Source organism: Eriocheir sinensis, chromosome 48 (assembly GCF_024679095.1).
Source record: "Eriocheir sinensis breed Jianghai 21 chromosome 48, ASM2467909v1, whole genome shotgun sequence".
In the NCBI taxonomy this organism is placed as follows: domain Eukaryota; kingdom Metazoa; phylum Arthropoda; class Malacostraca; order Decapoda; family Varunidae; genus Eriocheir; species Eriocheir sinensis.
In genome coordinates, this window is record NC_066556.1 from 541204 (window position 1) to 568851 (window position 27648).

The following is a 27648-nucleotide window of genomic DNA, read 5'->3' on the forward strand; positions in this document are numbered from 1 at the left end:
AATAGGAACAGGAAAAGAAGTTCAAACAGAGGAAGAACGGAAGACACATAAAGGGTAAGAGTTGCAACAGAATAAGAAAGAATAAGAGATAAACGTTAGATAAAGGACGAAACGGAGAAGGAGGGAAGCGTAAAGGGAGGAAGAAGGAGAGAGAGAAAGGAAGAGATGGCATAACAGGGTATGGAGATGAAGGAATGTTGAATACGTATAGAAGGAACACTCACTCAACCAATGATGAAAATAAACATGAAGGGATGGAAGGTCTGATGCTTGGCGCGGCGGAAAATACGGACGACTAGGTAAATGTGAGACTAAGGAAATGACACTAAGAAAATATGAAGGACCAAAAAGTATGAAAACGAGGAAAATGAGACTAGACAAATTTGAGACTAAGAATACATAAGACTAAGAAATTATGAGACTAAGAAAATAACACTAAGAAAATATACATGACTAAAAAAGAATGAAAAGCAGAGAAAATGAGACTAGAAATTTTTGAGACTAAGACAATTTGAGACTAAGAAAATTTGAAAAGCTAAGAAACTATAAGTAAGGAAATCTGAAGGACTAAGAAAGTATGAAAAATTAAGAAAATATGAGACTAAGAATATTTGAAAGTATAAGAAAATATGACAAAGAAAGTGACTCGGAAAATAACAAGGACTAAGAAATTATAAAAAAAAAATAAGAAAACATGACTAAAAAAATATGAAAGGGCGAGGACAATATGACTAAAAAAAGTATAATTAACAAAGAAAATACCGTAAAAATATATGTAAACCCGTAAGAAAATGTGAATGACTAAGAAAATATGAAGAACTAAAAACCAGACTAACAAACTAACAAAATATATAACTAACAAAAAATAACAACTACATAACTAAAAAAAAAAACTAAATCAAAACAAACTAGATCACCAACAAACTACCTAACAATACATCTTTCCCAAACTGTGACGAGAAACGAAAAAATGGAGTCAAGAAATAAAACATCGAGTCCGCGGTACGAACAAACACAAAAGCAACTATATAGCAAAAGACGAAGAAGCGTGCCCCGAGCGGCGACGTGCCATCTCTTGAGCAGCTGGAGGCGGAAGGAGCCATCTGTCTCTTTAATTAACAGGCGTTGTCACGGCGGAAGACAGGTGATCACGGAGAGCCTCTTACAGCTGGGAATAAGTGGGGGAATTATGGAAGTGACGGTATGAGGGTAAAGGAGTCTGAGAAAGTAGGAAGATAACGTATACATGGGGGAGAGAGAGAGAGAGAGAGAGAGAGAGAGAGAGAGAGAGAGAGAGAGAGAGAGAGAGAGAGAGAGAGTATATTTAATCCTCCCCGTCATCCTCATCCGGTACCTCCAAAGTGAAGCAAACGAGACGAGTCCAAGTGTTCGACCGCGAGTCTCATGCAAGTGTTCGGATCGAGTCACAGTTAAAGAGGCATCAGTTACACAGCCTTGTTAGATTAATTTATTACATTTCCTTCTAACACAGTCGCTGCCCCGTCATCACCAGCCGCCCATAATCAGCGGGGAAAGAGAGGAGAGAAAGACTGCCGAGTGGGCTTGTCTCGAAACTCGTGTCAGCCGCTCCTCGTTGTGATGTAACTTGACGTTCATTTAAGACACACTGATGGTTTTACAGCGCGTTAAGGACGTATTTCTAGAGGGAGCGTGGTAGTGAGGAGTTTTAGAACCTCTGATATAGGGGATCATAATAAGGTTCCGGGAGTGACTTTTATCTGTATATGCAAAGCGAGCGTTGGATTAATCCCACGCCCTCTTTGCATATACAGATAACACTTACTCCCAGAACTTATTATGATCTCCTATATCAGATGTTCTAAGACTCCTCACTACCACGCCCTCTCTAGAAATACGTCCTTAAACTACCAGACCTGCTGACCGCTCTTACTACATACGAACTCAGGACGGCATAAAGTCATGAAGCTGTTACACGAAAACGATACGACGATGTTACCTGCAAGCGATGTCTCAAAAGCATGACACATCGAAAACCAGCACCACAACGACCAGAATAATGACCTACGTCACCTCAACAGCAAGCACACCCAGTAGTTACCCTCGATGCTACCTGACACGACCCTCATCGCCGCCCACCTCCAAGACAGCCATCACCACACAGTGCACCGCCCGCAGCCACAAGTCTCGTCAAGCAGAAAATTAAATGTGCAAGATGTTCTATCACGTGATGACATTTTATTTTTTTCCACCGCAAAGGAGCTATAGCGGCACTGGACCGAATTGGTCTCAAAATCACAAAATAGCCATTTCAAGGTGAAAATAAATATCTCCACGACCAAAGTCACAATGTATTACACAGAAATGAGTAGTCATTTTCTTGTACTAACCTCAAAATCTCTTGGAAAATTGTATAAACAAAAGAAAGCCTTTTGAATACATATCTGTGCCAGCGCAGCGCGGCAGAAGTCGAAGTAGCCCAAAGACGCGGCTCACCACCCTTAAAACAGCCCAAAGTGTTCTCGCTGATATATAATGAGGGGGGCGACCCCCCTGAACGATACCAAAATATGAATAATTATATAACCCCCTAACAAGGGGCTCCACCCCCCCTATTTCCATATTTCGTCACATTGGGCTACCCCGGTTTTAAACTAGCCCAAAGAGTATCACGCTGCTAACATTGGCTAAATTGGCACCCTCAACCCCCTGTTTACATATTTCGTTTCAATGGGCTATTTCTTGGCCAGAGCCTCGCCTGCACGTACCTTTTTCGAAGAAGAAAGCTCCTCCAGGACTTAATATTGCGCCTTCCACCACAGGTGTAGCAGATAACGGTAGAGGGAAGAACACTGTGTTCTCGGAAATCCCCTGCAGTCAATCGAATAGTTCTACAACACTGTTTTCCAGAGAACAGAAAGCCCGCCGGCACCACCATGAATAACAAATTCAAATGGGCCGCCCCGCCCCGCCTAACCTGGGGGGGCTTAGGGGCTTGCTGTGATTGGCCCACGAGTCACGTGACAAAAGGCACAGGTGTTATTGGCCCTCCTGTTTCGTGTTTCAGTGAGCGGCCACCAGTGGCACTGAGTGTTTGAGCGGGAAGTAGGAGCGAAAGTATTGGCGGCCGCGGGTGGCAGTGTATATCTATATTTTTTATCCGTAAATTCAGTTGTGCGATTTTGATCAATGGTTTCCGGACATGAGCAGACGCAGCAATACGCACTAAGCCAAGACTGTCGAAAAATGTAAGTAATAACTGTATGCTGGTACGCACAAACCTCTTATATGATATCAGAAGGAATTTCAGCCATCGTCTCTCTCTCTCTCTCTCTCTCTCTCTCTCTCTCATTATTATCATAAATATTACAATTAAGATATACACACACACACACACACACACACACACATGGAATATCATCAGGACAGTATGAATTATTCCACGCCGAGACACAAGCCTCTCCCAGTCGTTTTTCTTTGCGTTTGCTTTGTGCCTTCTGGGTCCTAATGTTGATGTAAATGTTCCGTAAACGACACAGAGTCCCTCCCAAGGTTAATTTGTTTTCCGAAAGTACTCCTGAGGCAATTTAGTTTTCCTCCAGTTCTATAGTGAAATGTCTTTGCTTCAGTTACCCTAAACATATATACATACTCTTAGACTGTTAGTAGAGCTGGCGCCTGAATGATTATGTGTTCGATTTTAGCAGGATTGTTGAGCATAACTTGTTTTTCTTATTAATCTCTAGCAATATCTGTAGACTCTCCCTGTTGAGTACTTCTACCATAAGCTGCAGATAACTACTTGTTGCGCTATAAAACAATGTCATTATCTAATATGAATGAAGTCCATAGTGAAGGAGGGAAGTGAAGGGCGAGGGGTGATAACACGGGAGGGAGGGAGGGGGAAAGCAGACGCGGTAGAATATGGAGGAGAGAAGGGGAGACAGGGGGAGGGGGAGAAGAGAGACAGGAAGAGAGGGGAAGGGGCAGAAGAGACTGGGAGAGAGAGGGAGGGGGAGAGACTGGGAGAGAGGGGGAGCGAGAAGGGATAACGGGAAACGCCAAGCAAGGGATGTGGGGGATGACGAGAGGGTGAAGGAGGGGGAGGGGGAGGGGCAGCGAGTCAAGGGAGGGAAGGAAAGTGAAAAAAATGTAACGAGTAACAAGTGGAATGGTAGTTCGAGACTAGAAGAGACAGGGGATGGGATGGGAGGAGGTGGAGGAGGAGGAAGAGGTGGAGTTGGTGGAAGGAAGGGGGTACTGATGGGGGGGTTTGAGTAGTGAAGGGGAGCGGATGGGCAGTGTTAAAAGGAGAAGGTAGGGGCCATATTTTAAACATTTCTGCGCCCAAGAACACGGAATTTACTAGTCTTCCGTGGGAGTTTAGGGCATTTCCAGGGGTACTTTTATGACCCTGGTGGTAGTCTGAGCCTTCTTCTGTACCGTGAACCTAAAAGAACACTAATTAGAACTCGATTAACCTCCTATTTGGCCTTTGGAAATAGTTGGTGTGAGGGGTGGGAGCATTTGACAATACCAACCTAGGAGTCAGGGAAGGGAGGAGGGGATCACAGGAGGTTGCAGAGAGGAGGAAGAAACAAGAGAAGGAATTTTGAGGTTAATTTCACAAACAAACCGTAACCTTTTCACCTACCAAGAGAGAGAGAGAGAGAGAGAGAGAGAGAGAGAGAGAGAGAGAGAGAGAGATGGGTGATGATATAAAGCTTATAACGCAGATAATATAGGAATGCAGAGCGAAGAAAGAAGGCGAAAGGAGAAAAAAAAACTGGAAAATTTAGAAAAAGGATTAGGATATGAAGGAAGATAAGGGCAAATATGAGGCCGACAACGACGAGGAGATGGAAGAAAACAGAGGGAAAGCAAGTGGTAAGAGGAGGAGGGAGAGGAGAATGATAAAATGGCCGCCACCAGCACCTTGCTCTCCGCCAACACGTCACGTCCACCAGTCAGTCACTTACCCATGCCTGGCAGCCTCCACCCCGGCCTGGCCCGCCCGCCGCCCCTCACGTGGGCCTCTCCGCCGTGGCACACACACACGCACGCAATCACGAGGAAAAGCGAAAATCCCGGTCATCACTAAGCAACAATACTCGGCCCTCACGCGTCGGTCAGCCTCTGGGGGCGCGTAGATGACAGGAAGCAAGTCAGAAGTCACGTGATTGACCATACAGATGCCATATTAACCACAAAATTATTATCCGAGACCATATTAACCACACCGACCGTCTCACTTCTGTATTTTGAATGCGAGACACTTTCATTAACATTCAGTTTTCAAGGACTTGTGAAGGAAACATGTGTGAAAGGCGGAGTCCTTGGTTATATAAGTATTTAACATCCCGTCACCCTCATCTGGTGTCTCCAGCGAGGCGGAAAAGACGAGTCCAAGTGTTCGCACGCGAGTCTCATGCAAGAGTTCGAATCGAGTCACACTTAAGAGGCACCAGCTACACACCCTTGAGTTTTATTCATATATAACACTTTTAACTCATCCAGTCGCTGCCCCGTCATCACCAGCCGCCCATAATATAATCAGCGGCGAAAGAGAGAGGAGAGAGAGTGCTGAGTAGGCTTATCTCGAAACACGAGTCGGTCGGTCCTCGTGACGTTACTTGGCGGATCATTTAAGACACAGTGATGATCTAGCAGCGAGTTAAACGCCCAGCCTCAACAGACCTGCTGACCGTTCTTACTGCAGGGGACTCAGCATGGCAGGGAGACACGAGGCTGATACACGAGAAGGATGTTACCTGCAAGCGATGGGTCTAAAATTACGATGCCGCAGCCAAGTGTCGATCAGCATCAAACACCACCGCCAACACAACTACCATGGCCGTCACCTCGTGCGTCACCTCAACACTGAATAACTACTAACTATTACCATAGAAACTACACTTACGTAACTGATCACTCCCATCCTCCACGACAACCACCCCCACAACAATTCCACAACCACAACCATCGTGAATCAGAAAATTGAATATGGTGATAAGAAAGAAAAGTGAGCGATCATTTTTGGCTGGCTGGCTGTCGTCTCTCTCTCTCTCTCTCTCTGTCTCTCTCTCTCTCTCTCTCTCTCTCTCTGCACTATTATCACCATCATTACAATCAAAAGACACACACACACACACACACACACACACACACACGATGTAGAACTTGATGATGCAATGGGTGAAGAAAAACACGAGATACAGAAGGGAAGACGAATCGGCGAGACTGGATCTGGTGTTTACAAAGGGAATGCACTTGTTGAATGAATTAAGGTATGGGTGCCCCCTGGGAAGGAGTGATCACGTAATAACAGAGATGGAAACAAAGGAGGAAGGAAATGAGGGAGACGAATCATATAAAAGAAACAGGTTAAACTATAAGAAGGCAGACATGGAAAATCTCAGGAAATATTATGGAGAGCTAGACTGGGAAAAGTCAAGAGAACAAGAGAGGAGCAAGACAAGTATAATATTTTTGTGGAGGCGTATGAACAAGGAGTTATGAAATATGTACCAGAATATATACCCAAAGAAAAAGGAAAAAAGGATTAGTTTATTGCAAAATGTGCAAAGGCAAAGGAAAAGTGTGCATGTACACAAACTCACTGAGCATATCCTTGCTGCAATATTATATAATAACAGCACCAGAACACAATTATCATCACTTCGAATAGCCAGGCGATCATGAGTGGAAGATAGTAATGGCATGAAGCAACGTTCCTGTACCTGCATCCTCTTGAGAAATGAAGAGGCTTGGAGTGGTAGTTGCTTCCGTTGATGTTACACGTTGAGTGATATGGCCTTCAAGAGACCCCCAGCAAGGATGATTCTCTGCTTCCCGATAGCATACTGGGTGCAACATTGACAATGTGGTCCGAGACAAAGGCAGCAAGGGCATCTCTGTTTCCTGTAACCTTCAGGAATTGTCTGTAATGGTTAACTTGCCATCCAGTGTCTCTTCATTTTGGTCAAAGTTATCTATAGCTGCGTCAACCATAGCGAAGTCAGGGTCATGGGCAGTACGAAGTCCTCTGGGAATATACACATCCTGAGATTGCGGGGAAGGGCGGCGGGGCATCAAAGCCTCTCCCGGCGAAAACAAGTGCCGGAAGAAGAGGTTGAGAAGTTACATTTCTTTCAAGAGAGGCGCCGTGTACGTGCAAGACTTACCGAGCCTCTGAAAACACCCACGAGGATTTACGAAGATTGGGGCGGCCAGGTTAATTTCATTGGATCCTCCGTCCCAGGGCGGGGGAGGGAAAAGGGAGGTGGAGACAGGGACAGCTGACTCGCCCGCCTTTTACAGTGAAGTCGTTAAGGTACAAAATGCCCTGAGCTGCCGCTGTACACGTGACAAAGGTAACGCGTTCAAAAATAATTTCGGCCATTAGCTGCTCTCTCTCTCTCTCTCTCTCTCTCTCTTACTATCTCCCTTCCACACGCTCTCTTTTCCTCATTAGCCTATTCAGCATCAAGACTTCTATTATCACTCCTCTCTCCCTCCCGCTCTCCCTCTCTCTCTCCCTCCCTCCCTCCCTCCCTCGCACGACCCATTCATTTCCATTCTCATCCCACAAAAAAGTACCTTCATTATAACCAAAGATTAACTAACCATCGACGTTTTCCCATTAACTTCCGGCCATTCTTCCCGCCTTATCATCCCCCCCGATCCCATTACCGTCTACCATTAATTTATTCCATTAGGCGGGCGGGCGGGCAGGAGAAAGGACAGCCCAGCGGGGGGAGCGGGCCTTAGGTGGTGGGAGTGGACGGAGTTAGGCAAAGAATAGAAGTCGTTTGCTTGTTCCATTTACAGCGTACGTGCAAGGGCTGTTTGATGCACCAAGCGGCCATTACCTTGCGACTGTAGCCCAGACCCATTAATTAATATTCTAAAAATGCAATGGAAATTCACGCACCGACAAAAATAAAGAGATAAAAGAGATAAAAGACAGGAAATAAAAGTGTGTGTGTCGGGGGGTATGAGAGAGAGAGAGAGAGAGAGAGAGAGAGAGAGAGAGAGAGAGAGAGAGAGAGAGAGAGAGAGAGAGAATGAAAAGACTTACAGGAGCGGTTAACAGAAGGAGAGAATGGCCCTTGGAGGAGGCATAGAAGAGAGACTGCGGTTATTCTTCCTCTTAATGATAAACAAACGGCAGGAGGAGGAGGAGGAAGAGGAGGAGGAGGAGGAAGAAGAGGACGGGAGGCAGGAAGAAGGGATACAAAGGAGGTAGTTAAAGGATAGAAAAAGAGGCAGAAAAAAATGAAGAAAAAGGGGAGTGGGAGGAGAAGGAGGAAGAAAAAAAATAGCAAAAATTATGTCTTCCGATGGTGGTAGTATAACAATGGTGATGGTGGTGGTGGTGTTGGTGTTGGAGGCAAGAGTTGTGGTTATGAGGATGGTGGTGGTGGTGGTGGTGATAGTGGTGGTGATGATGGTGTTGGAGGCAAGAGTTGTGGTTGTGAGGATGGTGGTGGTGGTGGTGATAGTGGTGGTGATGATGGTGTTGGAGGCAAGAGTTGTGGTTGTGAGGATGGTGGTGGTGGTGGTGATAGTGGTGGTGTTGGTGTTGGAGGCAAGAGTTGTGGTTGTGAGGATGGTGGTGGTGGTGGTGATAGTGGTTGTGGTGGTGGTGGTGGTGGTGGTGACTTTAGTGGACGTGAAAAAAATGAAAAAAACGAGAAAAAAAAGAAGAGATAAAAACGAGAAGGTAATCACACAGCCTAAAGATAGCATAAAAAGAGGGAGGTAGATATGAGGAGGAGCGGGAGGAAGAGGAAAAGGAAGAGGAAGAGGAAGTGGAGACGGAGGAGGAGGAGGAGAAGGAGGAGGAGGAGGAGGAGAGACCCAAGTTATGAAACGAGATTGACAAGATAGTCACGCAAGAGAGAGAGAGAGAGAGAGAGAGAGAGAGAGAGAGAGAGAGAGAGAGAGAGAGAGAGAGAGAGAGAGAGAGAGAGAGAGAGGAAAAAGAGATGAAAAGAGAGAAAAAATGAGAATACCCGTTTTTGTTACACCCTTCACACACACACACACACACACACACACACACACACACACACACACACACACACACACACACACGAGCCACCTATTCACACATCCATTCGGTCCCTCCTTTTCTTGCCCTCTCGCGCCCCTTTCCCCTCTCTCTCTCGCGTCCTTTTCCCCTCTCCCGGGCCATTGTCTCGGGAGAATCGGTGTTCCCTCGGGCTGTTGACTCACTCAGACCGCCAGACAGCCGCCTCCTGATGAAGACCTTTGCCTGAGTTCGTCTGAATGGAACCCTCGTGACGCAGGAAGGAAGAGTCCATAGTGGTGAATACGGGAAAGTCATTAATCTACCTGAGGACGAGATGCAAGTCGGGTGAAGGGAAGGAATGGCTTGAGGAGAGGTCGATAGATGAACTGGTGAAGGAAGATGTAGATGTTGCAAGTTATTAATATGAAAACGGGAAAAGAATTGAGTCCTAGTCGGAAATATAGATTGAGGCTTAAGAATAGAATAGATTTATATAAGAAGAAGTCGAGAAAAGAAAGAATTGGAATAGGAATTTAAGGAAGATGGATAGGAACAGAATAAGCGTGCGGTAGACGGTGCAAGTTGAGAAAAGGAAGTTTGCAGGAATGAATGGAAAGAGAAGTAAGAAGAAAATTGAATAAGATTGAAAGTTTAATATACTGAAGGTGGAAAGCATAAGTGAAGAAAAAGAAGTAAAGGTATAAATTCGTGTGAGAGCATGGTAAAAAAAAAAAGATATATAAAAGGAATGGAATGGGAAACGAAGCAAAGAATTAATTTTGTGGTATAGGAAGAAATGGCGATGGAAGGAGTAAGAGAGAGAGAGAGAGAGAGAGAGAGAGAGAGAGAGAGAGAGAGAGAGAGAGAGAGAGAGAAGAACGAGAAAAGTTAACGAAGGAATGGGAGGAGAGAACAGATAACAGAGAATAAATAACGAAAAGGAAAAAAAAACGAGAGACGAGAGAGGAAAGAAGGATGGAGAGAGATGTTGGAGAGAAGGGATGAAGTGAATGAAAGTGTGTGAGAGAGAAACAAAGGAACAAATGGATATGGAACAAGAGGTGATTAAAATGAAGGTATAAAAAAGTAAAATATAGAATAGAAAACAATAATAACGAGAGATAGATGGATGAAATAAGGAACAGAAGAGGGAAAGGAAGATGTCCGTTATGTAAGGGAAGAGGGAAGAGGGGAGGAAGAAAGAGAAAGACAGGAAAAGAGAAAAAAAGGAGATAGATGGAAACAAAAGGAAAAGGAAATAAGTATGACAGGAAGAATGGAATGAACGACTGAAGTTAAGGGAATAGGGAAGAGTGAAGGAAGAAAGAAAAAGACAGGAAAAAGAGAAAAAAAAAGAAATATATGGAAACAAGAGGAAAGGGAAATAAATCGTATAGGAAGAATGGAATGCCCGAATAAAGTTAAGAATATAAATCAAAGAAAACTGCATGGAATAGGAAAAAGGAAAGGAAGGATGTAGAGTATGCGAAAGGGGAGAAGAAGATAAAAGTGAAAAGAAGGACTGAAAGAAAGAAAGCAAGGAATAGCTAAGGACTAATACAAAAAAAGGGATAAAAGGGGGGACAGAAGCAATGCGTTAGTAAAGAGTAAAGGACGATTCAAGGGATTAGAGAAGAAAGAGGATAATGGGAACGAAAGAAGGAGTGGAGAGGCAAAAGAACGAATGGGGAAGAACATATAACAGTGATAACAGGACGCAAGGGTACATGAATAGGATTTTACGTCGCAAGTTGCACAAAAAAAAATAAAACAGAAGAATAAGAGAGAAAAGAAATGGTAGCGTCAGAAAGTCTGGAGAAATCAAGGAAATGTAGAAAATTAGAGGACCGTTTTTATAGTGAAGAACAAGAGGAAATTACAGGCGAAAAAAAATACAAGTTATGCAGTTGAAGAAAATTAAAGGTTAGCGTACATAGTGGAGAGCAGAGGGCCAGTATTTCATGGGGGGAGAGAGAGAGAGAGAGAGAGAGAGAGAGAGAGAGAGAGAGAGAGAGAGAATATATTACTGTAGACCATGTTGGAAGACGAGGAAGAGAGGAAACTTAGAGGAGGATGAAAGCGAGGAAGGAAGAAAAGCCTCAATGAAATAAGAATGGTACGAAAGAAGACGAAACTATTCTAATTACTTGTTAATCTCGACCCGGAACTTGAGAGGAGCGGCTACTTTTCAGGCTCAATTGCGGTCCGTTTCTGCGTCTTTATCCTGACAAGTAGCAGTTTTGGGGGGAGAGGAAGAGATTAAATCAGTTCTGTGGAGTCGGAGTCGGTAAAAATATCATCAACATCCGGCGATCGTTTCTAGACCTCTTTCCGACCATGTGCGACCCTTTCACATCAACATTTCACACCCAAAACCTCGTATACCTCGAGTCGCTCTGTTGTCGTGGCCCAGAGTCGGCAAAGTGTGAACTGGGCTTAGCGTAACGACCCCTGGATATCCCACCCCTGCTCTTACACCGCCAGTTTCCGTTCACTCACGGTACAGTATATCCGCGATTAGGGACCCAATTCAAGAAGTTTAATGAACCTAACTCAGAGCTCTTTCACCTCGTTTTTCGCGTTGTCCACCTTTAGTGTAGGTTCTGAAAAAGCTATTCACTGTAACTCCTTGGCTGCGGATTTCCTACAGCTACTGGAATGGAGCAAAAAGTGGCTGTTATAATTCAATGTAGAAAAATATAAAGTCCTGCATCTTGGGAGGGGATATCCAGCACACCAATACCACATGGGAAACACTCCACTATCCACCACAGAGGCAGAGAAAGACCTGGGACTCTATGTTACTAGGCTACCAGTGAAAGCCGAATCCGTGCCAATCGCAGCGGACGGGTTAAAGTCACTAGTCTTTTTTTCCCACTTCAAAGCAGAACATTTGCTTATAATCTATAGGAAAGAGAAAAGGTAGTCTCACTTTTCTTCACTAGTTTAATTAGTCAGCCAGAATATACTTCCCTGTAGTCAGTGATATTGGCTCATGACTCCATTTGGGCGACATTTTCACTGAAGCAACGCAGACAGAACATATATTCCACACTACAATGATGATATTTCTTTCACAAGCTTGTCCAGACAGCCGACCACCTACTACCTAGCACATAATTTCATCCACCCATGCTGAATATCACTGCTTTAACGAATGACATGACGACCAGTGATAATGTGAAGCTAAATAAAAAATCATCTTTTCTATATATACGTATAATTGAATGCTGGCAGCTGCACAACCAGAAGTCGTCTCCATAGTGGAATATTTTTACCTCCGCCCCGAGAATGCGAAATAATAAAACGGTTTTCTCACTTTTAGGGTTAAGAGTTTTCCTTTCCGTCTCCCCTTTGACAGTGACGTCCCTCCTCTGGGAGCCTTCCTATAGGGTGTGTATTATATAGCTCCGGGCCTGCCAGGGGCGGCTCACCTATTGTTTGGTGGCAGAAAGGGAGGAGGAGGGGGAAGAAAAGATGAAGGGAAAGAGGAAATTGATAAAGCTAATAATAATAATAATAATAATAATAATAATACAAATGCAAAAGAAATAAAAGGGCTTGAGTAAGGGGAAAAAATAAAGAACTGGGAGATTGTATATGGAAGAGTGGGGAGATAGAAGAAGATATGGCAAGGAATAGGAGATAGGAAACGGAAAAAAAAATGCAAAGAACAGAACGCAACAAATAACAACAGGACATACATAACTTGAGGAACGAAAGCCTTTAGAAATGAAAACGTGACGATAAAAATGGGAGAGGGAGATAAAGAGAATTGGAGAGAACAGAAAGTGGGAAATTGAAACATACAAGAGCAGAAAATACAAAGATACATAGACTATAGGGAAAAACGAAAGGCTGTGTGTGGGAGGGAGAACATATGGGCAAGAGTGAAAATTGTAGAATGGGAGAGATTAGAGAAAGGAAAGGGAGGAAAAATATATTGAAAGAACGAACATAGAAGATATATAAGAGGAGGAGGACACAGAAAGAGGAAAGACTGGAACACAATGATTGCAGGAGAATAAGAACGAGAGAAAAAGAAAGACATTGAAGAAAGAGAAAAGAAAGAAGACAAAGAAGGAAGAAAGAAAGAAAGAAAGAAAGGAAGAAAAAGTTAGATAGAAAGAAATGAAAAGAATGAAAAAGAATGAAAGAAAAGGAGAAAGAAGAAAGAAAGAAGAAAAGAAAGAAAGAAAGAAAGAAAAAAAGAGAGAAGGAAAGAAAGAAAAAAAGTTAGATGGAAAGAAAAGGAAAGACAGAAAATGAGAAAAAATGAGAGAAAATGAAGAAAGAAAGAAAATTAGCTGGAAAAAAGAAGAAAAAGAAAGAAAAAAAGAGAAAGGAAGAAAGAAAATCACAAAAACAAAGACAGACAGACAGACGGACGGACAGACACAGACAGACGAATCTTCCAATACATAAAACAAAAAACACATATTCACTAAAAAATCAAAAACCTTACCGAGAAACGATAAGGCAAATTGAGCAACGGGTGAACGAGTGACTAAGCGAAGGGAAGAAAGAGTAATGTTGAGGAGAATGGAATCAGGGAGGAGGAAAAGGAGGAGGAGGAATAATGGTCTGAATGTCTCCTGCGTACAATAGATTTCCGAATGTCACTCTTTAAATTGTGTCTTCGTTAGTGACATGTCGAGACGTGTTTGGGAATGCTGCAGTTTACTCCCTTTCTCTCTGTCTGTCTGTTTTCTCTCTCTCTCTCTCTCTCTCTCTCTGTTTTTCTCTTTTTTTCTTCTTTTTCTTTCTTTTTTCTATCTATCTTTCTTGCTTCACACACACACACACACACACACACACACACACACACACACACACACACACACACACACACACAGACACACACACACACGTACACGATCCCCTCCCACCCACCCCCGACTCATGCTCCCCCTCCCTCCCCCAATCCCTTCCACCCAACCACCACTCACCAACACCTGTGTCCCCCCCCCCCCGCACACACACTCAACTTTCTCCAGGCGTGATGCTCCCCCGTGAATCTCTCCTAAAGCCTTGCTGGAGATGGCGGATGAGTTTCTTTCCCTCTCCAGGACGTGTGCCATTTGAGTTAACACTGGGAGAGCTGACCTAAATATCCTTGTCTGAATTTCTTTTTTTTTTGGGGGGGGAGGGGGTGGGGGTCATAATTTGCATTTTTTTATTTATATTTATTTTTTCTATCGTCAATATTCATTCGAGTGTAATATATGTATTTTTTTTTTCTTTCTTTCTCCGCTGCTTCACTTTTATTTTTCTTGCATGTCATTAGTGCCTTTTGTGTGTGTGTGTGTGTGTGTGTGTGTGTGTGTGTGTGTGTGTGTGTGTGTTCTTTTAAGTACAGTTAGAAATGTATGAAAAACTCTCACTCAACCTCATGAATTTCACAGCAAGCCACGGATACTTTTTTTTTTCTTTCTCTCTACGCAGTCTCTCTAGCAATCTCTCTTTTTCTCTTTCTCTCTATCTCTATCTATCTATCTATTTCTATCTCTATCTCTAGCTGTCTATCTACCATCGAACTATCTATTTATGTCTATCTATCTATCTCAGTTATTATTCTCTCTCTCTCTCTCTCTCTCTCTCTCTCTCTCTCTCTCTCTCTCTCTCTCTCTCTCTCTCTCTCTCTCTCTCTCTCTCTCTCTCTCTCTCTCTCTCTCTCTCTCTCTCTCTCTCTCTCTCTCTCTCTCTCTCGGCAGCCACTCACCACCTGCATCATCCAACACCTTTGCGCCTCTTCCCGGCCCTTCCCCGCCTCGCCCCTTTCGGCCGGCACCGCACCGCCTTCCAAAAGCCTCTGTTTACCCGCTATTAGCCTCGCCTCTTGCCCGCTTTCAAGTCGTAGCTCCTCCCGAGGCCTCTTGAATTGCCTCTCTCTACGCTGCGTCCTCCTTAGCCGCTGCCTCTCTCTCCCTCTCCCTCTCCCTCTTTCCTGCGATCTTTTCTTTCTTTTCTTCGCCGCCTCCCAAGAATTTCCTGCCAACCAACCAACTGTCTTTTCCTCTCTCTTCCTCGGTTTCTCTCTCTCTTCGTCTTTGCTATTGCTGGTTGCTCCTTCTCCTCCTCCTCCTTCTTCTTTCTTTTCCTTGCTCCTCTCGGTTTCTGAATCCCTCCTCGACCTTTTACATTCTCTCTCTCTCTCTCTCTCTCTCTCTCTCTCTCTCTCTCTCTCTCTCTCTCTCTCTCTCTGCACACTGTCACATCTACGTATTTATACAACCCTATTTCCCATTTTCCATCACCTCCCTCGCTCTTGTGTTAACCCTTCAGCATAACATGATTCCACTCACAACTGATAGGATTTTCTCTTATCATCCACACTCACTTTTTTTTTTACCCACATACTCTTGATTTCGCTTATCCTCTCTTTTTTTTATCACTCGCTCACGATTACCCCGCGACACCTCCTCATCCTCCTCCTCCTTTATCTCCCAATGGCATTTAGTTCAACACTATTTTACAGTGACTTAATTTCCCCCTTAGCTTTCTTCTCTTCATCCTTCCCCTCGTGTGACATCCGGGGTACCACAGTTTACCTTCCCCAGTTTTCCCCAGGTACCCAATTACCGACCTGCCCGACTGCCTGGGATTCAAACCTGGTCCAGCGGATTCGTAGCTAGGCACGCTAACCACTAGACCATGGAGGCATGTGGGCGGAACGGGGTCTGGCGGAATTATGTTGTTGGAACTTATGCCAAGGGAGGGAGCGGCCTAAGGAAATCGAGCTATTAATGAAGGCGCTGAGTTATGTTACACCAATTACTCCTCTTTATGTAATTTCTTAACAGCAACTCATGTTTACTCTAGCGCCATCAGCTTAATTTTACCCTTTCAGAGTTTCCGTTTTCCCTCCTCGTCCTCTATCACTTTTACTCCTCACTTTGCAACACCTTCACCTAACTTAGCTTATAAACGACATGATTTCCACTTACGCTCCTCCTCCTCCTCCTCCTCCTCCTCTATCTCCACCTGACATTTAGTTCAACACCTTTTTACAGCGTGACTTAATTTCTCCTTAGATTTCCCTTCAGTTTTCTTCTAGTCCTTCCCCTCGTCAGCGTTCCCCTTCTGCTCCTCCTCTGTCTACACCTCCCTCGTATCAGCTTATACACGACATGATTTCCACTTCCGCTCCTGCTCCTTCTCTTCCTCCTCCTTCTCCTCCTCCTCTATCTCCCCCTGCCATTCAGTTCAACACCTTTTTAAACCGTGACTTGATTTCCCCTTAGATTTCCCTTCCGTTTCCTTTGCCTCGTCCTTCCCCTCGTCTTCCTCCTCCTCCTCCTCTATCTTTCCCTGCCATTCAGTTCAACACCTTTTAACACCGTGACTTAATTTTCCCTTAGATTTCTTTTCCTTGTCCTTCCCCTCGTCTTCGTCCTCCTTCTACGCCTCCTCAAGATCTAAAGAAACCTAATCTGCGCGTGAGTTGACCTCCCCATTTGTTTAGACCTTGCTCCTCCTCTGTCTGCACCTCCCACGCATCATCCAATCACCTTCACCTGATTTCCGCTCACTCTCGTCCTCCCTGTCCCCTTTTTTAACACCCACTTCCAATTACTTAGCAGAATCAACTTACTCTCAGACATGATTTCCACTTATCCTCTTCTTCCTCCTCCTCCTCCTCCTCTTTTTGTCATTATCTCCCCTGACACTTACTTGAGCGCCTTCAGTTCTCACCTTGACATGGTTTTCGCGTATCTCTCTCCTCTCCTCCGTATCTCTACCTCCTCCTCGTTTTCATCCTCCTCCTCGTCTATCTTAATCTCTAATTTACGTGCTTTGGTTGAACTCCGCACCGTCAGTTTCACACCTTCATTCGTCTTGCACTTCCTTAACTTTCCATTTTCCATTTCAATTTACACTCCTCCTCCTCCTCCTCCTCCTTCTCAATTCTTAGGCAGATATAACAAGACACTTCCGCTTCTCACATCAGTTATTTCTAAAGGTCAAAGAGGGGATCAATCGGGTTCTAATGAGTGTTTCTTTAGGCTCATGCTACAGAGGAAGGGTCATACTACTACCAGGGTCATCAAACTACCCCTGGAAATGCCCACAACACCTACGAAAGCGTTGTCAAATATGTGAACTTGGGCGACGAAATGTTTTAAAATACGACCCTCACTCTTAGCCTCCCACGGTCTTCGCCCTAACGCCCTTAACTCCAAACCTTAACCACGCTCTCCGCTCTTCACCTTGACTTAGCCTTATCGCCCTTCCCTCCACGCCCTAATCACGCTCTCCCCCTTGCAGAGAACAAGCCTGGACCCTCCGGAATGGGCGGCCTCGGCATCATCTCCCAGCTGCTGCTCTGCAAGACGCTACAGCCGGACTTCCAGCAGGAGGAGATTTGCAGCATCGAGAAGGACTTAGACGAGATTATGGCCATCCTAAAGGAGATGCAGGAGTATATGCCACAGGTAGGGGATGAAGTGGGGGGGGGGCGGAGAGGAGGAGGAAGAGGAGGAGGAGGAGGCGGAGGAGAAGGAATTGAGAGAGGAAAAAGACGATGAAAAGAGGAAGGAAGAGGAGGACTGAGTGAGCTGGGATAAGAAAATAGATCAATATGGAATAAGAAGATAAGAAACAGAGGGGCAAGGAATATGCAGAGAAATAAGAGACAGATTTGGCACGGATTTGGTTTTGACTGGTAGCCTGGTCACATATATTTCTAGGTCTTTCTCTGTCTCTGTGGTGGATAGTGGAGTGTTTCCCATGTGGTATTGGTGTGCTGGATATCCCCTCCCAAGGTGCAGGACTTTACGTTTTTCCTCATTGAATTGTAGCAGTCACTTCTTGTTCCATTCCTGTAGCTTGGTGATGTCTTCCTGTAGGAAATCCGCACTCAAGGGGTTAAGAGAGAAGAAGAAGCAGAGGAAATAGATAAGAGGAAATAGAATATGTCAGATGTAGACAGTAACCCGGGAAGGTGGTTCATACAGAGCTCGTAAGGAACGCGGTCTAGTTAACTGATATATATTGTTGGTACTGATCTCAAAGGCAGGAAGGGAGAGCTTGCTTGATATGGGCGAACGAGCATCTAATTCGTGGATGGACAAACCGCTCCACTGCATGACGAAAGATTTGAGAAACGGATGCAGAAATGTTACGATAAAGAATAGGGTCGCCGAAGAACTTTAGATGTTTATGGAGAAATCTGAGTAATGGAATGTTTATTAGGGACATGAAAGACAGGAGGAAATAATATGAATAGAAGGAATAGACGAAGGAACTGAAAACAACGACATGGCGAAAAAGAAGTCAAAAGATAAACGAATAATGGAGGGATAAAGGGAACTGGAAGGGAAAGGAAAAAGATGAACAAGCAGAGGAAAGAAAAAGAATTAGAAAACATACTGATGACGTCAATAGGGATGATAATGATGATAAAGAAGAAGAAGAAGAAGATAAAGAAGAAAAGATTAGGACAAAGAAAAAGGAAGAAAATAATACGGAAGGAGGTCGCAAAATAAAAGATAAAAGAAAGCGGAAAAAGATGAAGAGCAGAAAGAGAAAGAAGTTGGTGAAAAGAAGGAAGAAAACAAGAATGATGACGTGAAAGAGAGAAAGAAGAAAAAGGAGAAGGAGGAAGAGGAGGAGGAGGAGGAAGGAGAAGAGGATGACTGGGGACATAACAAAAAAGTGAAGATAAGGTACGAAAAAGGATTAATAAAAGAGATCGAAGGTAAATGAGAGATGAAGGTGAATAGCAAAAGGATAAGATCAGGAGAGAGAGAGAGGGAGAGGGTGAGAGCGAAAGCGAGAGCGAGAGCGAGAGGGAAAGTGAGAGCTAGAGCGAGAGCGAGCGAGCCAGCGAGCGAGAGAGAGAGAGAGAGAGAGAGAGAGAGAGAGAGAGAGAGAGAGAGAGAGAGAGAGAGAGAGAGAGAGAGAGAGAGAGAACCTGAAAGAAGTGAGGCGAAAGAGGAGAGGGAGAAAGGCTTGACTTGAAGAGAAAGAGAAGAATAGAAGGAGGAAAAAATAGAGAGAGGAAGGAGGAAATGGAAATGGGTCAAGGGAAAGGAAACGTGCAGCGACAAAAACAGGATCTGATCAAGGAAGAAAAAAATAACTGCGGCGAGGGGAGGAAGAGTGCATTGGCCCCTCAACAAGACTCTTAATCAGGCTTCCATTATTGGCTGAACACTCTCGCCCAGAACAATCAATTACGAGAGAGAGCGTACTGTCATGTCTCTAGCGCTGCACGGGAATGATAAACCAAGACAAATGTATACTTATAAGCCTCAATAACACTCTTAGATAAGCTTCCATTATTTGCTGAACTTTCCTCGCCCAGAACAACCAATTATGAGACAAAGTGTACGATGTCTCTAGCGCTGCACGAGAATGATAAACCAAGACAAATGTATACTTATAAGCCTCAATAACACTCGTAGATAAGCTTCCATTATTTGCTGAACTTTCCTCGCCCAGAACAACCAATTATGAGACAAAGTGTACGATGTCTCTAGCGCTGCACGAGAGGATCATAAGACAAGACAGATATATATTAATGACCCAACCGTGTCAGAAAATTTACAAGCATTGTGTCAGTATTCTTAAGCCTCTTCTTACTGCTACGCAACTACGAGGATATCCTTTTTTTTTTTTTTACAGTAAGGGAAGGTGGATATTTTCGTTAGCTTAGCTCTGAAATTCACGTGCTGAGAGAATTCTGATCCTCTGTCTAAAGCCTGGGGAAAATAGCTCTTTAACTTAACTTAGATTTAGTTATCAGGATATTTTTTGCTTATTACAGAAGAATATTAAGTCAAGCAAAATGTCATGTTGTTATGCAGATCTTTGACTAGCATTGTTTGTGTTCCGAAACATAAGTAGCAACTATTTGAATTTCGCTCCTATGTCTAAAATCTGGTAAAACTATCATCTCTAATCTCTAACTAAAATTGATTGCTTTTTTTTCCCTATATCTCGTCTTTCTCAAATCCCCATTCATTATTTTCAGCTCCTCTTCGTTATGATTCGCAGCTATTTTTCATGATTTCGTAACGCATTATAGACGAGTATTTAACCTTTAAGTAGGGTATGAAAAGGCTGCGGGGGTGAGATTCCAAGGATAAGCATATGAGACACCTCTCCTCCCGAAATTGACCTCTCTTTTTGGACACTCCTTTGACCTCTATTCAGGAGGAGTAAGTAGCGGGCTTTTGTTTATATATTTTTCTTTACGCCCTTGAACTGTCTCCTTAGCTGTAAAAAAAAAAAAAATACTTCGAAACCTTTCATCTTTTGCAACGCTTCTTAAAAATATAAATATAGCAACGATATTCAGTAACGCTCGCGCGGCCCTTGGCACCTTTCCTTTTCAAAGTAATGACACACAGATTTCAATAGTGCATTCACGACAAATACAATTATACGTGCCTTTATATAGCCACACACACACACACACAAAATCACTCGATAACTCACTCATATTCTCTCTCTCTCTCTCTCTCTCTCTCTCTCTCTCTCTCTCTCTCTCTCTCTCTCTCTCTCTCTCTCTCTCTCTCTCTCTCTCTCTCTCTCTCTGTGTGTGTAGACCCACACACACACACACTCACACACGCAGAGAGAGAGAGAGAGAGAGAGAGAGAGAGAGAGAGAGACAGACAAACAAACAGAGAAAGAGAGCAGCAATCCATTTTAAAGTCTGTGTTTCTTCCCCTTATGGCAGGAGGAGGCCGGCTCGCGAAACCTGGCGCTCACCGGCGAGGACATGTTCAGCATCTGGAGCAAAAAGAGAACCCGGCGATCGCTGTACCGCAACATGAGCTCCCTCTGTTGTACATGCAAACCCGCCTACTTGTAATGCCCCAGAGTCTAGTTCTCCCGTCACTCCATCACCCCCACCATTACCACCCCCTCCACAACAGCCACCACCAACAACAACAACACCATCCCCTCTTCCTCCTCCTCTTCCTCCTCCTCCCCTTTATCATCTTTCATTAGTACCACCTCAGCATCCAACATCATTCCTCCATCGTCTCTATCAGAAGCATCTACTCTTCCACTTTCCGAGCAGCCAACACCTGCAGTCCCATCTCACTTCCTCAGCCTCCAATACCATTCCTCCAGCGTCTCTATCAGAACCATCTACATCTCAACCTCCTGAAAACTCAAAACCACACTATACACCTTTATCAGAATCACCTGTATCACTAGCTATCTATGCTATCTATGCTATCTATCAGACTTTCAATCTTTCCTTCAGATTCACCACTTCGATAAACCAAGCATCATTCCTTCTTCACCCACTCCATCAAATCAAATCATCAAAAACAAACAAAACAAACCCTATTTCTCTATCACCCACCATGTCATCACTCTGTCATAACCCATTTCTCCCACCCCCTTCACCAGCAGTATTCTCAACCAAACTTTCCCCACCAAGCCAAGCCAAAAGTACAACACACTCAACCAGGACTCCCCCATTCACTCCATTGCACTGCCCCTGTAAAGACAACCAAGAGGACAACCACCACCCCTGCCTCAACCACTACCCAAGTCACGGTCACCACCACACCAGCAAGTGACCCACCCACCTCCCTCCGTCACTGGTATAAGCCCCACAGTTCTGAACACCCGCCCCAAGACTCCTCGGCTCTTCTCTCTCAAAACTTCTCTCTCTCTCTCTCTCTCTCTCTCTCTCCTCTCTCTCTCTCTCTCTCTCTCTCTCTCTCTCTCTCTCTCTCTCTCTCTCTCTCTCTCTCTCTCTCTCTCTCTCTCTCTCTCTCTCTCTCTCTCCTCTCTCTCTCTCTCTCTCTCTCTCTCTCTCTCTCTCTCTCTCTCTCTCTCTCTCTCTCTCTCTCTCTCTCTCTCTCTCTCTCTCTCTCTCTCTCTCTCTCTCTCTCTCTCTCTCTCTCTCTCTCTCTCTCTCTCTCTCTCTCTCTCTCTCTGTTTCCTTCGATCTCTCCAATTACTCCTCCGCTATCTCTAATCTCTAACTAAAATTGATTGCTTTTTTTTCCCTATATCTCGTCTTTCTCAAATCCCCATTCATTATTTTCAGTTCCTCTTCGTTATGATTCACAGCCATTTTTCTTTTTGCTTTCTTTGTTGTCCTTCCTTTCATTCTAGATTTTTGTCAGGTGTTTTCCGTTGCCTCTTCGCCTCCCCCTGTCTCAGTTCTCACTTCCCCGAACGCTGCATGCAACACTTTTCTTCAACTGTTCCTCGACGACGGCTGCCACTTACAGGCGGCTCACACTGAATTATCTTTCTGGCCTCGGTGTCCCTCTGAGTTGCTCCTAGCGTCCCTCAGAAAGCCTCCGGCCTTTCTCGATCCCTCGTATTATAGATTTTTCCCCTCCATTAACTCTTAAAGCTTTCCCAACCTCCACTATTTTTTTTCTTCCCACGGTTTCAAAATACTCTTCTCCCACACATATATAGTTCAGCGGTGCCTCTGACTTATTTTATAAAACACTTCCTTCATTTTGTAAAAGGCTTCCTTCTTTTCTCTTCCTTCCCCTCTCAAGAGGTACACATCCCTGTAGTCTGAGTCAAGGCAGCAACCTAATTAATCTAATTAGCTGCCCCATCTTTATGTTTCCTTCCCGTTTTCTCTGCATCACTCTTGCGGCTCAAAAAAAGTTATACCCCGCATCCCAAGAGCCCCTGGCGCACGCAACAAGCCACTTCCTCACGTCTTCCTCCCCCTCGTCCTCCTCCTCCACCTTTTTCCCCACCGAAGGACGTGTCGCCGTGTTGGTCCTATTCGTGGTGTCCGCCTTGGCTGTGGCGTGGCAACACTGCACTCAGGACGCTTCGTACCTGCAGCCGTAAGCGTGGCAGGTCAAGTCCGCAACGTCACCACTTTAAGAAAACTAAGTTCAAGAGAAAATTATCAGCTAGGTCAGCGGCCTCGCGACCCCACGCCTCACTATGCGTTCCTGCTCACAGTGCCAAAACCCGAGAGGAGACTGCAGTGTTGCCCGCACCATGCAGCCGTAGCGTAACTTTTATAAGGCCTCTTAGGTTCGATTTCTGTAAGGAAGCTTTCGTGCTCGTCCTCGTCGCTGTCGGTCGGCTTAATAATGCGTCACTGCTCCCAGGAGACATAATTTTATATAGCTATCGCATACACACACACACACACACACACACACACACACACACACATACAGATAAATCGTTCCAGTCGGTACCTACTCACGCGACGGGAAAGCTATCCAGGGAAATAGAGCACAGAAATGAACTACCGGTACAGCCGAAGTGAAGCTTGACAAACATTCTATAACTGACATCTCGTGTTTATACCGCGACATGATTTTTTGAGTACATGAAAAAGAGTTCTGTAATTGAAATGATGTGTATGAATTAACTGCCATACCCTACACATATTAAAACACAAACAAACAAACAAAGAATAAGTAAACAAACAAGCAAACAAACAAACAAGCAAACATATAAGTAAACAAACACATAAACAAACAGAGAAAACACAGAGACATACACACACTCAAACCCAGCACACGAACAGTTTCAGTATTAGCGTTTTCCCATTTTTTCGCAGCTGACTCTCTTCCTGCAGGCGCGAAAAGATTAAACTGAGCCATTTTTCCGGTAAAGCACTTCCTCGCCCGGCCGTCGGCAGCAATACTGGAAAAAACATTATTGTCCTTCGCCCTATACAAAGAGAGTTAGTGGTGGTGGTGCCCTGTCGCTTCTTCTCTTCCTCCTCCTCTCCCTCCTCCTCCTCCTTTTACCTCCTTCCTTCCTCTCCGTGTCGTGATCCATTACCGTTGCTATCTTAGTCTCAGCGGACCAACACTGCTACATTTTCCTTCCTTCCTTCCTACCTTTTCCCTTTGCCCTCAGTCCCTCCTTCCCTGCCCTCGCCTCCGTGTTGCCCTTGGATGACCCTATAGAGATGAAGGATGTTAAGCTTCAAGAGTTCAGGGTCACACAAAACTTAATAGTCCTAGCGCTCTAGTGGAAATGCATGTGTTAATGTGCCTCTTTAGCCCCATGTGTCCGTTCTGTGCCTGTACGTGTCGCCGTTGTCCGTGATGTTGGTTCGTGTTGTGTACCTGTAACGCCTATAACAAAAAATAATGAAATGGCGACGTGTCTTCTTATAGGCCGTCTGTTATTTTTTTTCGGTAACTTTTAATCTGTGCTCTGTGAAGGCTATTACTAAGTACGTCCTTATATTCTCGTCTGGTCATCCAAACCCCTCCGTCATCTCCCTCAAATCCCACCTCCCTTCCCCTTCCCTCGTATACCATTTTGCTGCCTGCCCTGTTCTATTTTTCGTCTTGTATCTTGCATTCCCTCTCCTTCCCATCACGACATCGAGCCAGAAGCTTTTTGCCCTCCTTTACCTCACTGGAAATATCTATATTAATCCACTTTATTCGTGTAGACCCAGTTTTTATTGTGCTTCCCAAACTTGTCTTTTATGTCCAGTCTCTCTCTCTCTCTCTCTCTCTCTCTCTCTCTCTCTCTCTCTCTCTCTCTCTCTCTCTCTCTCTCTCTCTCTCTCTCTCTCTCTCTCTCTCTCTTACCGGAATTTCTATGACCCTCACATTCTCCTCTTTACTCCCGCCTTTTCACGTCCCTCTTCAGCTGTGCCTCCATGGCTGTGGCGGATAAAAAAATGTTAAAAAAAGGAGGTTGGCCTCGTGCGTGAAGTGGAGGGAGAGCTAGACAGCTGTCGGAGGAATTGAAGGACAAGCAAGTGGAGAGGAACACACGAGCAAGCAGGAAAGCAAACTATCCAGCCAGCACGCAAGCAAACAAGCAAACAACAGGAGCCATCATTGCTGCTATACCCGTTGACCAATTGCCAAAATGTTCGCGTTGATGAAAGTAAAGGCTGCAAGACTGGTCACGGGGAAGAACAAAATGTATTATGAACTTAATTAAGGTCACGTTCCTCTGCATTGACTTGAGTGAGGTTTTAGTGGTCTTCATTTGATCGGATATTTTTGTACATATCTATTTTTCAGTATTGGTTTGAGTGTTCCTCATGTGTTTGGGTTACATATCAAGCTATACCCCCTCCCCCTCCCCCTCCCCCGTCTCTCTTCCTCCCCCTATCTTATTACCCACCCTCGTCGCGTGCCTCCCCCCCCACCCCACCCCCCGTCTTTTTAGCTAGTTAGAAGAGGCTGGACTCACAGTACGGTGGCCTCAGAGATGGTTGTACAAGCGTCATCCTAAGGAGTCAGGAGCCTTCACCATTCTCCTGCCTTCCATCGTCATTATCTTGGGGTCTACGGAGAGACTTTAGCATCAAGAGAATAAGTGGTGTATTATTAGGGTGTCTTTAAGAAAATATATAAAACGAAAATCAGGAAAAGCAAGGCAGAAGAGTCTTGTCATTGGCTTCATTTGTACAGCCACAGAAGAGGCAGAGAGCCGCTCGTGCCCCAGCCTTCCCCCTTCCCCCTCCCCTCCCCCTGTAAAACGAACCCTCTGAGGAGCCCCTGACCCCCGTATACTGGACACATACAGGTAGTCGCGTCCACCCTTCGTTGATTCTGTAGGACACTTAGTAACGCTCTTTTGTATGAATAAAACTCCGTAGGGCCTGCGTGCCACCTTCTGTTCGCAGCACTTGGTAGGTGGTGCCTTGAACTGCACCACGTATCAGTTGCCTGTGGGACAACAGTTACGTAACGTGTTGACGCGCATCAGCAGCCGGCGATGCGCCAAACCCTGGTAATGCCATATTATAATACTGTATCTGCATTAGGTATATGACGCCTTTTGGGTATGAATTTTTCCGTTCGTGTCTGTTTTTTCTGTCTCTCTTTAGGACACTAAGGCGCCGTAATCATGTATAAGCTGCCTGTAGGACACTCGGCGCCGGCTGTGTCGTAGGAATATTCTCATCATCTTCGCAGGAGAATCACATGAGCTCGAGGTTACCTTAGCCACGAGGAGCCGCGCCTCCTGGATGGCTGCTGGAGGAAGTGTAGACCTGAGTGACTGATTGTTCTTGTTTGATCCCCAAGTGATAATGAACATTTATTTTTATGACGGCATAATAGTGACGCTACGTCTTATATTATTATTACTATTAATAATGTGATTAGTGGGAATTATATTTTTAAGGTTAACGATTGATCGCACGGACTCTGATTAGACACGAATATTGTGGATCGACAAGCCCCGGGAGGATCCAGCCCCATGTGTCCCCGCGGCGCGCCACGGTGCCGAGCAACGCTGAAGTCCTGGCGACCCATCGGCTGTGTGCCGCGGGGCGTGTGTGCACTGCTCCCCGCCGCTCAGCAGGCCGGAGGGAGCTGGCAGTGGCGCCGCCTCTCGCACATTGATTGTCCTAACCTTCACTCACATGCAGCCTATTCATTATTTGCTATTTTAAAATAAATCTTGCTAAAATATGTAATTATAAATATTGATGTGCCGGGTATGAAAAATTTGCAATAGTATTAATTGAATTTGAAAGCCACCTTCAGCACATTATATCAGTACAAGGGATGATAAAAAAAAGAGTGCTCCCAGTGCAGGCCGCAGGGTCCGCAGGGTCGTGCTGGCCGCGGGAGACACGAGGAAGCGCTGTAATCCCGCGGGGCTCGCTTGGGAGAAGCTGAGCCAGAACTTTGGACGTTGGGCTAAAATATTCGTACACTCGCTTCCCTAAGCCGTCAGCGCTGACCAAGGCGCGCAACTGAGCTTAAAAACTTAACAGAAAACTCTACCCGACTCACGTCTTTAGAGTTGATTTCCTTTCCACTCAAAACCTATCCTTAACTATGAAGGCATTAGCACCATACGTATGTATCAGAGTCAACTCCCAGCCAGCTAGAGCGACTCCCTACTTGTTTTCGAGACCCACACGCTGGGCTTGGAGTAGTTTAGGAGTGAGAGGATGAAAAGTGACAGTAATCCTGCTAACCTCAGTAGGGTGTAAACCAGGTATTGCCAAGAGTTTATCCAAATGACCTTGAGATTAGCATTCGCAAATATTCATTATGTTAGTTTGATAGAGTAGCAACACCCCATCCCCAGCCCGAAGGAGGGGACTGGTGGTGGGAGAGTTCCTGGAGTTTTCATTGTGCTCTGTGAGCCTTACTCAAAATTACCACGTTACCTTCCCCCTGAACCCGAGGGCCGCCCTCTGTAATGCGTGGCTGTGGCCGATGCTGTGTCTCCGGAGGTGTATCGAAGGACGGTGACCTTCCGCAAGGGTGGAGGGGGAGCGCGCTTTGCGACTTTGCCGTCGTGATTTAGCACCAAGGGACAGTCGGCGCCAAATATGTTATATAAAAGTTCACCGGTGTTACAAAACCAACACAGTATCAAAATACGATTCCCCTTCCATTTCTGAAGTGCATCAGAGGAACCATAGTTTTACAAAATGAATCATACACGCTACCGGTCAGACGTCACTAGTCAGCTGCCTCACCTCTGAGCTTCTAAGCCGCCCTCCTACAAATAGGTCATTTCTGGCTACAATTTCCCAAGTCTAGCCAGGTTGGGGCTGTAGACACTAGCGGTGTCCCCACCACAATGCGACGGCTGAATCTACCGAGGAGTGGCTGTCTGGCTGAGGAAAATTAGGTTAGATTTAGTCAAGTAAATCTATCTTAAACTGACTTCCGACGGGGAGAGAGGGCTCCGACCCCCTTCAACCCCACACCACT

The 27648-nt window shown here is 45.0% G+C and overlaps 1 protein-coding gene across 1 annotated transcript in view; it reads left to right on the top strand.

The window, feature by feature from the left end:
* Positions 1-21634, top strand: part of LOC126981390 (uncharacterized) — a gene marked incomplete at its 5' end in the record, with an annotated part of 57393 nt that extends 35759 nt beyond the window's left edge. Inside the window, 2 exons of the mRNA XM_050832407.1 lie at positions 17285-17451; positions 20706-21634. Coding sequence (XP_050688364.1) covers positions 17285-17451; positions 20706-20840 — 302 coding nt within the window. The remainder of the gene's footprint in view (positions 1-17284; positions 17452-20705) is intronic.
* Positions 21635-27648: the final 6014 nt, after the last annotated feature.